We start from the raw sequence: 12,528 nt of genomic DNA on the forward strand, positions 1-12,528 counted from the left end.
GATGATAACTCACCTGTTGTTAATTTCATGGTTTTGCTGCCTTCGTATGAGTTGATAATGCCAGTACATGTAGCATCCGCAGACTGAGCTATGCTGTATGTAGTTTTGTCATTGCTCTTGTCTCTCTGATAGATAAAGCAGCGATATTGGTCTTCGTCCGTTATGAGATTCCTTCTATTACCCTGTGATATTTTGCCTATTAGATATCTAGTAGATCCCTCTTTCCAAGTGGCCAGGCATACCAACTCTTCGACTATAAAATAATAATTGTAATTATTAAAAGTGATCGAATTAGTTGATGTTTCCAACTTACTGTTACTTTCAGTAGATGGCACGTCAGGACAGGCTTGGTATTTGAATACTATTCTGGAATCGTCGGTACAACTTTCGGCCTTGCTGGGTGGATTGGAGCACTCTCCAGCTCCCCTACTATAGCTGAAGGTGAAAGGAGCGCTCTTGAAGGGACATGGAATAGATTTAGTCTCCGGGTATTTCCTGAACATGGTATGTAACGGGTCATCTCCCAGCATTGAACTGCATATGTCGATTAAGGAACCCTTCTTTTCTTCACATATCGCTGAAATTGAAATAATAACTTCAATTCTATAATAAGTTCTGCTTTGATTAGATTTTTACTTTGACTTTTGAAATATTTCCATCCAAAAGAAAATATATATTTGTTAAAAGCTCAGGGTGAACAGTGAATGAGGTGAACACGATACTGTACTGTCAAGTTATAGTAACTTTTAGTTTCTGATGATGATGATAACATCATTGTTAAATTGGCCTTAAAAGTTAAGGTTCCATTTACGAGAGTTTAGTTATTGATTCAAAATTAGTAGAAGACTGAGTACACTTTCAGATCTTCCCCAACAAAATTGAACACCCCTAGTGAGAACTCGTACAAAGTGTTTAACCCTGATATTTATTCGAATACAATCTTCCTAGAGATGAAGCTATAAATGGATTCAGCTGATTTCTAATGAGAAAATAATGATACTCACATTCTTTGTATTGAAGCACACCAGAAAATTTCTCGTGTATCGCCAAGCAACGATAACAGTTGTCTTGCCTGAAAATAATTCAAAATGTATAGGTATTTGTTCATCAATGGATTTGGAAGAAACTTAGAAATTAAATGAATGTGCTACCATCAGATACAAGTTGTGTCGAAAAGTCTTCGCTTATTTTAGGTACCAACAATAAGAACATAAAATATTTGAAGTTCGATGTATAATATGCAATATACATAAAAATGATATATTTCGAGTGACCATATCAGCTATGGCTGCTTTCCGTATAAGCGTTATTCTTTTTTATTTTACTACTCAATAATGAAAATTGAAGTAGTTTTAATATCAGAATAAGTCACAACTGAAAAGAACATGCCATAGGTCTATCTCAATTTCAAGTTTTCCAACGCATCTTGTTTCATAACCCATAATCTGATTATACAGGGTGGTCCAGATTTTAGTTCCAAAGTTATTGCACTAAAATCTGGATAGCTTTGTTCAATATTTCCAATAAACTTTTCAGGAAAATGATAATAAATTTTGAAGCAATGGCTTGATGAATTAAAATAAAAAGAATATATTTAAAACAACAAAAATATGATTTGATAAAGTAACTCACCTATTATATACTAAATATTTATCAGCTTGATTTTCGAAACATTCTCCTTTGGTTTCTATGTGCGTACTATTAATGAATACCAGGTTTTGTAATCCACTTTGAAACCACCTCCCATTCCAAGTCTTATTGAAGGTACATCCTCCTGAAACAAAAATTTCATTAGATACAACCAGTATAAAATAATTATATACATTTTTTTATTTTCACGTTAGCCAGTAAACAAACTGGGAACATTCAACTTAGTCCTGCTATATTCATTTTATGGCGTAGAGTTGCAATTTAAAGTGATGAAAGCACGGACTGAAATGAATAGAATTTTCATCCATACACAAAATGAATTATTTCCGAACGCTAACAAAACGATTTCATATTATAAATCACATTCAGAAATTGACGACAAACTAACAGAACCGAAATAACTGAATTTCAGTCGGACACGACCGTTGTTTTTAAGTCGTTAGGTTAATTGAAATTTTGAAACAATTTTCCATCAAGTCTAGAATAACACAATGTCGAGCATTTATCAACAATGTTGTTTTTGTTTTTCAGAAACATTTTGTCCAATATGCATTACAATTCTTTTATAAGAGTACCAATATCAGATTTGAATGTATGTACATTTGTACCTACATACAGGGTTGGTTTTTAAAAACTTGCCATTGGCGTATCTCCGAAGTTATGAGAGTTATTGAAAAACAGTAAAAATGGTTTCAATAGTATAAAGTGGGATCATAATGTTATCTTTAGGCAATCATCCCGATTAACTCCCTGCGCTGTAGCCACCCCAAAACAAGGAATTGTTATGGCAATCCTTTACTTGTGATGTGATACGTATCATTTGAGAGCTCCTATGAAATAAGAAATAATGAAAAAGGCAAAGCCAAAAAAAATTGTATATTTCAGTTATTTCGTGAAATTCAAAATAAATTTCGGCAAATATGAATTTTTTGATTCCTTCATTTTTTGGCTTACGATTGATCATTATCTCAAGCAAAGAGGTCAATAACTGTATGGCAGATGGACGGATTTTTATTTTCATTCATAGTTTTCGAGTTCTATTCAGTTGATAATAGTGTTTCTTCAGTTGCATGATAAGTTTCGATAGTTAGTGTCTATGAATTGCCAGTTGAAAATGTCAAACTGTGTTGACATTTCTGTTCAGTAAGGTTTATGAATCGTTTAAAGCCAGAACAGCTTTTCTCTAATTCTGTGGTTATTCCGTTCATTCTTCCACATCTTGTAGAACAAAATCGTGCGAGAATATATCAGAAACGCACAGTTTTCATGGTTATATTTTATTATTCTATGTTGGTACTCCGAACTTTCCGCCACGGCTTTATCTGTCAATTCATCAATTTGCCTTAAAGAAATCAGTTCTGCCAACCAACATTTTTCAATGCAAAAATCACTAAGATATATTTATGGAAATATTTCATTAATTTCAATGAAAATGCAATGAATTAGAGAAAATAATGTATAATACTCGTACAGAAGGCTCATTCTACCACTCGTTCATTCCAAAACTCGCCACTTCGTGGCTCGTTTTTGAATTTTGAACTCGTGGAAGAATATCAATGCCTTCTGCACTTGTATTATAAATAACTATTCCAAATGGTGGAAATTTGCTTTGGAAAAATAAATCTGTTCGTTTATAGAAGTTTTACAGTCAACGTAATGGGTATAGCGACCAAGCAATTCGTGCAGTTATTGATCGTTTTCGCACTATTTTTACTCTTCTCGATTCAAAACCATCAACAGGACAAAAAAATGTGAGTATCGAAAAAAATATTGCTGTAGCGCGTTGAAGAAATGGCCGAAATGTAGATACGTCGCCGTTCTCCACTTGTTGGCTTTTGTCATTTGACTACGTGGAAAATTTCCATCCATATTCAGAATTTCGTGGAATATTTTCATGAATACCAATTTTAACTATTGCCCAATAACATTTGACTTTACCCATTTTTTAATAACATCTTCATCTTATAGTTAGAAATATATCCCACCAAACGAAACTTCAAGAGAATTTTTTTCTGTTAAATTCGAAGCCACTTCCTTCTCGAGGTAGGAGTGTCCTCCCCATCAAATAAAATCTCCACGTTTTTCTCCCGCATTTAATATATTGTCGGGTCCATTCCGACCTCGCTCCGATGCGTCCCGGATGTTATCCCATCAGAAAAAAGCCTTTCAACGAACAGAAAACTGGAAACTCAAACTGAAGTACCGCTGGGCCGGGGTGGAGTGGGCAGTCCTCGTCGCGATGATGCGAGGGGGCATTTTCATGGTAGGAAAGCCCTAAATCGTCCGAGCGATTAGCGGGGGGGCTTGTTCGACGACAGATTAGAGATGTAGATCTGCCGTCAAAACAACTGAAAGTCGACGAGCCGATTGCAGAATCACATCCGTAAGCCTCTTACGTCATGGCACATGACGGGGGAATTAGCGGAGGTGCCTAATCTGAAAATCGATGCCCCGTGCCACCGCCGCTGCCGAGTTCCTGCTGTAGCTAAAGCCTATTATGCCGAAACGTCGACGACTCCGCTTCTAATGCCCGCGAGTCAATACGTCATCTCCGACGCCGGTTTGAAACCGTTCCTAGATTTACTTTTTGTTCTTGATTTTCAATAATAAATCTTAGGAAAAAATTATCTACCAATGGACTAGTTTAGTGATGTTGATAATACTATATTTGACACGATAGATTTAAAATATAGAGCAAAACTGATAAATCAGTGAAAAAATTTTGAAAATCCATCAATAAATGACTGAGAAATAGATTATTTAAATTTACTTATTTTAGCGCGGAACGTCTTTGGTTTGTGACGTCACGGCTCTTGCCTGTGATCGCTACACCATAAATTACGTTTAAATACTTAGCCGCGCCAAGGCTCTCGCGCCGTTTGTAGTTGTACAGTATAGTTTTAACTCGAGTTTTGTTTTGATGTCACCATAATGGAAGAAGGCTTCGTGAAAGGACAAAGTGACAATTTGCCTAAAATAGATATATTCGCAGTGATGGAGTTTTTTTCTTCAAATCCATCTTATGTCAGTGCAGAAATAAAAGGAGTTAAACTTTTCAAGTAAGTATCTACTTTTTGATTCATCATGGTTCAACTTATAACGATGATTTATTTAAAAAACGTTTCATAAACAGTTTGTAGTTGAGTACTGGTTGTTGAAGTCTATCAATGGCAAAACATATTTATCTGAGGAGTAAAAAGAGAAAAAAGTAATTTATATGTATAGTAAGTTATTTCAGCCATCGTGTACCGAACAAAACACGACACGAACGGCACAAGTGATTGTACACCAATGAATTCGTAAGCACTCTGCGAATACCAGTCGTCTAGTGTGTGACGTCACGACACTTACACTTACTATGAAATTATTCTTCCAAGCGCAACTTCAAAGTCCCATAACATTTTCATTTCTAGAGATATTTCAATGATTCTTCCACATTTTTGTTTCATTTTACTTAAATTTTTAGAATTAATCCTTAACAAAAAAATGAAAACTAGTCCATTGTTGGGATAATCGAAATATATTGTCTATGCTCAAGTTGGTATTCGTTACCATTATATAATTCATGTTCTGATGAACCAATAGAATCCGTAAATTTCCCATAATTACGGCTTATTGATAAGTGAATATACTACTTGACGACGTGGTATAATCGTTTTGGTGTTTCGCCTTCTGCCATATTGTGATGATTTCCATAGTAACATTCTTGGACGTTCGCCAAAAAAAAAACAAGTCAAGCTCAGTGGAATGTCACTGAATTATCAAAATGCTGTGCTTTGGTTATTGTTATTGAAATTATTCGTTATATAATCGTAACGAATACCATTCGAGCATAGACAATATATTTCGATTATACGAACCTCTTCACTCGACGTAGTTCGCGAAACATCACGAGAGCGCAGATCTCGTGAATCGCTGTATAATCGAATGTTGTCTATGCTTTTGTGATATTATAACTGATTATAAAACGAATAATATTTTTAATTTCTATAACTATATAACCAAAGCGCTGCATTTAAGAAAATTCAATGACATTTCACTGCGATTTACTTTCATTTTTTTTTGGCGAACGTCCAAGAACGTAATGTAGAAATGATTACAATATGGCAGAGGGAGAAATACCAAAACGATAATACCACGTCGTCAAGGATATTTACTTATAAATACCCCTATGGAAAATTCACAGATTTTATTGGTTTATTTATGGGTTATATAATCATTGAAATAATTAAATAATTCACAAATTATTAAAATTTAATTCATTTAATATTCAAAGTGAAAGTACAATTATTACAATTGCTGATGGATTTACTGATGGCATGAGAAGTAGCTGAATTCACAGAAACTGCTGATGAATTCAACATTTGTTGGTTCAATTCGCTGCGTTCCGTATAATAGAACATTTTTTCTGCAAAGTCGAGTTTACTCTCCAGAAAATCATAACCGTAACTTCCAGCCACTGTCGGGTACCGCCATCCACCGTGTCTTTTTAGTCCTAATATTTACATGTACTCCTTTAAAAAGTATATCTATCATGCAAAAAACGCTATATAAGTATCTCGAATGTTAAATTTGGTTACCGAAACATCGGATTTTAGTTTATTTCTGTGTTTTCCGGAAGACACAGATTACTCCACACACTTAGAAATTGCGGGTTCTCCTCATTTAAAGTTCTTCCTCGATATTTCTTAAAGTATTCATTTCGGTATAGGGATTGCTTAAATTACCCCCCCTCTTTCTATACGTAGAATTGATTGAAATAATTGAAAATATAGGTTATAATTTGAAAAATCTTGAGTTTTGACGAACTTGAGTTATCAAAGGTCATGATCTTCTGATAAACACCCTGTACATTTTTGGATCAAACCGCAAACCGTCTCATAATAATAACTATTTGCAGAGTCGAAAATGAAAAAGATTTTTTCGCAAAAGCTTTTTCTGCAGAAATATTCAATAAAATGTGAGTCCTCATTGCCCACATTTTTTTCATAAGAATCCCATTAACTCATGAATCGTTATGGTTTTTACCCGGGGTATGGCATATTACTGAAATTGTCATCAAAAAACCCAGCTAATGATGGAATAATATACTGGGCGTAATATTTTAAATAAGAAAGTAGTATTCTGTTTCCGGTGTAACCGGAAGTTGTAGAGAAAATATTTAACCCCAACATGTAAATTTTCAGCACAAAATTATGATTAGTTCTCCATAAACGTCTAATAGGCCATCGCGGTGAATCACCCAGTATATTACAACAGTTCTGCAGTCTCCAATAGGGGTTTAAATGAACAAGCGAGCGCTCAAAAGCTCTCGACTTCACCTTGGCGCTTTTCTTACATATTTTTTTAAATATTCGTTCTATGATTTTCCTTCTCATACGAGTCACTCTTTTTTTGCAATAAAACAGGAAAACTCAACCTTAGTGTAAAATTTCCAGAGTTTTTTCTTGTTTCGAATACCACCACGGATGGGTTCGATACCACATGGAACGACTGTCGTTAATTCCCCTCAGATACGAACAGAAGGGAAAAGGTATGCAGGTGCCAGAGCCTCGTCGATTATTTTTCGCCAATTTATCGGAAGTAGTCTGGATCGGGTGGCGCGTTTCCGGGATGATTTAGGGGACATTTCTAGATGTATATTGTCGCAGGGAGGCACGCGGGGGACGCAGGTGTATCGTCTTGCTCGGCATCAATTTAGCAAGGGGGTAATTTAATGCGTCTCCTTGCATATCTCAGATTTATTGCCAAACGTGAGAGGCTCACCGGGGTTGACACAAGACACTCCAATAATTAGGCAACAAAGGCAGGCCAGGACCGAACCGAAATTCCAGCTACGCGATTTGCATTTCCAATTATGTATTGGTTCATTGAGAGTTGAATTTCAATGGGGATTGATGTCGTCGAGTATCCCTCTCTGGAGTGTAGACTGAAAAAAAACTGGGATATACTCTGTAGATCAACTCGCGTTTCGGTACTTGGGGAAAATGAAAAAAGAAATTCCGCAAATTTCGGTTAAGGTTTATTTCCAAATTGGCTGACTGATATTCACAGTTTTTCACGTCTAATCTGAATTTTAATTTGATACAAAATGATAATATGATTAGTTATGAAAGACAATAAGAGATAATAATGGAATAACCTTAGGAATTCACTCTTTCTTTAATTTCTTCTAGTTTTCGGCCATTTACATACCCATTTTTCGATAGCTGTTAACTTGTTGGAGTTACATTAAAATAGTTAGTTAGTAAGATTAGAGAAATTTGTAAGTGTATACAAGAAAATTAGATTCTGATTGTTATAAATGATCCATTTGAGTTTTTTTGGTTGTAATAAATTCTTGGGGGACAGCTCGCTTCTGGATAAGTCATATGTTCTAGTAATAAAAGTTCCAAAAATTGTTCGATTCTTATCCACCATATTAACTACTTTGTTTATCATCAGTGAATTGAGATAATACCTGAGAAATTATTTCAACAGAACAATTGAATCTTCGAAACTTCGTGAAATACATACAATCAAATTTACGTACATTTAATTGAATATCAAATAAGTTAATTGATGTGCCAAACACTGAAATTTGTAATATGATTTAGTTGTCGTGATATTTAATTGATTTCAAAGTAATTAGGTATCAATGAATAATTATTTATTGGATTATAAGCGAACTAGATCTAGTCAAATATTGTAAGACAGTCCTTTTGGGGCAATGATTAAAGCACATCATTATTTATTTCATTAAATCTCTCTCATTATCAAGGTTAAAAAAAATACTTGGTAAACCTTCCTTTCTATAGTTCATGTTTTTCATTTTAAATAAAAATTGAGAAATATCGAGAATTCGCTTATGACTTTGGGATCAGGAATCTAGAGATCAGATTTATATTTTTGTGCATTTTGATCTAAAAATTGTCTAAAATGTTTGAGCAGAATTCTTTAAAACCAGCTATCTGTTTGTGGGCAATATTTTCTTATGAATTCTGTAAGAAATAACTTATTGGGTTGAAGAAAAAAATACCTAAACTGTCCATTAGCACATATTCGACGGGGTTCATGCAAAATAACGTGTCGATAGCATCATCAAAACATTGGTAAATTCAAGTAGAATAGCAAAAAAAAGTTAATATTTCAGTGGCAATCTAACCTATTTGAGCGTGTATGTATAGAATAACCATTCCACGCTTCGTGCAACATTTCCTATTGATAGCGTTGTCAGAACCATATAAAATTCAAGCAGAATATCGACAAAAATGAAGAAAGCACTGACGGAAGTCAGGAATTCTTGAGCGCTCGTCAATTCAGTGGTTTTGAAGGACAAAGGTTGAGTGAATGACTAGTGCTCAAAAGCTCCTTTTTCATGTTAGTGCTTTCCTCATTTATTTAGTTCCAGAATAGATATTATATTGAACAATGATTTTGATATTCAATTCACATTGTATCATTTTTATTGAAACAGCAAATATTAGTAACGAATAATTAAATGATAATAACAAAATGGCGAAGGCGCTGGTTCTTTTTCGCCGAAGATGGAACACTACCACATGACATTCTCGTGATCTGTCAATATTTGCCTAGAGCAGAAAGGGGTCCAAAAATAACGATTGAATGATCAATAGAAGTGAGGAATATGAATATTACAATCATTTCAACTTTCATCGAGAGGAAGTACTTTACGAGTCTTTTTATAAATATTCACAAAATTCGAGTTTTACCTCTTTTGTAATGAGTTCTACCTCCTTTATGTAGAAATTTCATTTTACGGATATTTTCAAAATACATCAGTGCTTTGTAGGGATACCATATCATCAATTCTTTTGCGAAAAACGAAGAGTTACCAAAATTATTGTTTTTTATTCGCAAATAAAAACTGAATTTTGATGACCAACTTGTGAGGGTGATATCTCGGAAAGGACTGAGGCAATGTTGCGATAGGAAAGTCCCATCTCAATTTCATACGAACATTCACCTCCTGAATTTTGTCGCATGAATTTAGGAACACCTGTATACACGGTGCATCATAAGCAAATATAAAATTCCCGGAACTCCAATATTTCGTATTCCTCTGGTTCAATACTGAAATGTTGAAATTTTGTACAGATATTCGGATTAGCTCGTAGGTAAATGCAAGCTTTCATAGTGCCACACCCATTAGCAGAGTATTTCAACGGATGGAAATAAAGCATCTAGTCGAATCTGCGTCGTTTTTTTGTCAAAATATGCCTTCGTGGATGTATCATACCAATTAATAAATAGAATCCATTCGGTACAAACGGCACGTTTTCACAAAAAAAAGCCCCCGTTTCAACTTGTCTGAAAATCGTAGGTATACAGGAAATTGATGATGAACGGAAGCGTATCCGGCAGAGTAATGGATGCCGCTCAGCCTCACTTTAGACAGAATATTATATTGTGTTTATTACATAAATCTCTCAGATTCTACTCCATATAATGCCGCGATGTGTAGTCGGCAACTTCTAATCCATTACTTTGCCATCAGATATTCTCTTTGACAACTAAGTATTTCCTTCGATGTCGTCGCCCTTCTGTCTGACGGTTTCTGATGATAATGGTGAAGGCGACACGGTCATGCTTCCCTCTTCTATAACAATAGTTCTAGTTATTGAAATACTACCCTTCAAGAAATAACCGGTAATCATTATTCAAGAAGCTCGCGTTATGGGAATTTGAAATTTTTTTGTCTCCAAGTTGGTGCAACTGTCTTTAGTACGCGCGCGGAGTTTGAACGCCATATGTGATTTTTGTTTTATATAGAGCTCTATTTTTCTAATTCATGTTAAGCATGTTTTAAGATTTTCACAATAGATGAGTTAACTCGAATATGTATTAAAATTCATTCGTGCCTTGTTGTCACTTTTATATCAATTAAAATGCTGATATAAGTTTTTTACAGCTACTTTACCACTCGAGTGTTCAACACTAGCAACTGCTCTGTTTCTAGTGAAAGACTCTAACCTCTTCATCATACCGGCAAAACCAATAATACGAATTTTCACCGGCAGAAATATTATTAATTAAAAATATCACATATGACATTTCTCCATGTCATGATATTTTTGATACTAATGAAGTGAATGTTGCTTTTCTAGTTGCTGAATGAATGACCAAAAGTTTTCATTAGATCTCGTGAAATATTCTCATCGAGTATCATTCTAGAGAAAATTTTTCTGCCAATTTTATTATTATTCATTCAAGTTTGTTGCTTTTTGACAATGTAGCTCACATTTGTTCGGTTCTCGAATATCGAAGTTAATTTCGTTAATCAAACCGTGTAATGGTCGTTTGAAATTTTGTCTTCATGTTCATTTCGAAATTACGATTTCGATGGAGATGAAATTTTTCAATTGAACAATTTCTAGCTTCACGCAAAATTCCATGTTGTTTTCAGTGAAAACAGATCCCTTTGAGTTGGATATTTCAAGTTTTATGAAAAATTGCATGTTGGTAGCGTCATCAGAATTAAGGAAAATTCTAGCAGAATGTCCATAAATTTCAATAATTGAAGCGTTGATGTGAAATCTGTGATCTCAAGGAGGAACGGTCACACAAGAACTCAAAACTCCGGACTTAACCCAGTGCTTTCCTGAATTTTTACTTGATTGAATCTTCTCCCGAATGCTTTTTGCACCGATACCCTGGGTGGATAACTTGACAGTTTTTCTGTGTAAAAAGATAATATATTTAATAGTTTGGATATTTCTAGCTGTTTCTTTCAACACCGCCTGAACCGACGGTCGCCCAACCGCTCATTGAGATTCAACCGACGGTTGAAAGGGAGCGGGTGTTATGAAGATATTTTTGTATCGGTTGTACAACCATCGGTTATGGACGATTTATTTCGGTTGGCTACACCGCTCGTTTAATTCTGATAGTTTTCTATTATATTTCCTATACAAAAAGAAAAAAATTTATAATTATATATGTCTCAATGTCTATAATCTCAAAATTCTGCCTAATAGACATGTTTAACATAATATTGAATTCTTAGGAGCGATAGATCGAAATCTCTATATCAGAATATGGGGCTTGCTTTGTGTGATTAGATAGATAATATTCTTTATTTTAAAATTTACAAAGTATAAAAAACGAGATGACGTCCGAATCAAACATTAAATTATCATAGATTCTCGGATATTAAATAATCCTCCAATGTGTTTGGTTCTAACTGAATTATTAACAACGGTTAAAAAAAGAAAAACTGATTATTTGGGGCTCATTATGAGACATGAAAAGTACAAATTCGTATACAACTGATGATTGAAAGTAAATTACAGGGCCGAGGAGGAATTGGCAAGAAAAAGATTCTTGGCTCCGGAATATTCGACAGTGGAATAGACTAAACTTGAAACCGTACAGACCTTAATTCACACTTCGAGAAGTAGACATGAGATGGAAAGGGTGATCGCAAACATCCATTAGTGGATAAGCAGTGCAAGAAAAAGAATAGTTTGCCGTTGGGAAGATCCTAAAGCAGTAATCAGCAGCATATCCAACCGAGTTTAAATTTTGCGTCTAGAGATATTCAATTTCAAGCTTTATTCAAAATTTCATGTTAATGATGGCACAATAAATTATATTTCATATATAGGGCGTTAGTGAATAAGTGCGACAAACTACAGGGAGTGGTACTGCATGAAAAATAATGACTTTTGTTCGAAAATGATACGCTATTGAGATATTTCAAACCGAAAATCATTTTTGAATTCCAATTTGCGACAACGTATCTACTGGAGAATGTATCAAAGAAAGGCAAAATACGCGTTAAGATGTTTCATTTTTTGCATAAATACAGTGCCCCATACGAAAAAAAGGTGAGGTTTTTTGTCACGAATTGAACGAAGAATTTAAAAATGACTGTTA

The 12,528-nt window shown here is 34.5% G+C and overlaps 1 protein-coding gene across 1 annotated transcript in view; it reads right to left on the minus strand.

Annotated features, from left to right (window-relative positions):
* LOC123674836 overlaps positions 1-12,528 on the minus strand; it is a 339,640-nt gene that overhangs the window by 3,925 nt on the left and 323,187 nt on the right. The window contains exons 3-6 of the mRNA XM_045609938.1: positions 1,633-1,774; positions 1,005-1,072; positions 314-577; positions 14-253 (exon numbers count right to left, since the gene is read on the minus strand). Coding sequence (XP_045465894.1) covers positions 14-253; positions 314-577; positions 1,005-1,072; positions 1,633-1,774 — 714 coding nt within the window. The remainder of the gene's footprint in view (positions 1-13; positions 254-313; positions 578-1,004; positions 1,073-1,632; positions 1,775-12,528) is intronic.

Source organism: Harmonia axyridis, chromosome 3, assembly GCF_914767665.1.
Source record: "Harmonia axyridis chromosome 3, icHarAxyr1.1, whole genome shotgun sequence".
NCBI lineage: Eukaryota > Metazoa > Arthropoda > Insecta > Coleoptera > Coccinellidae > Harmonia > Harmonia axyridis.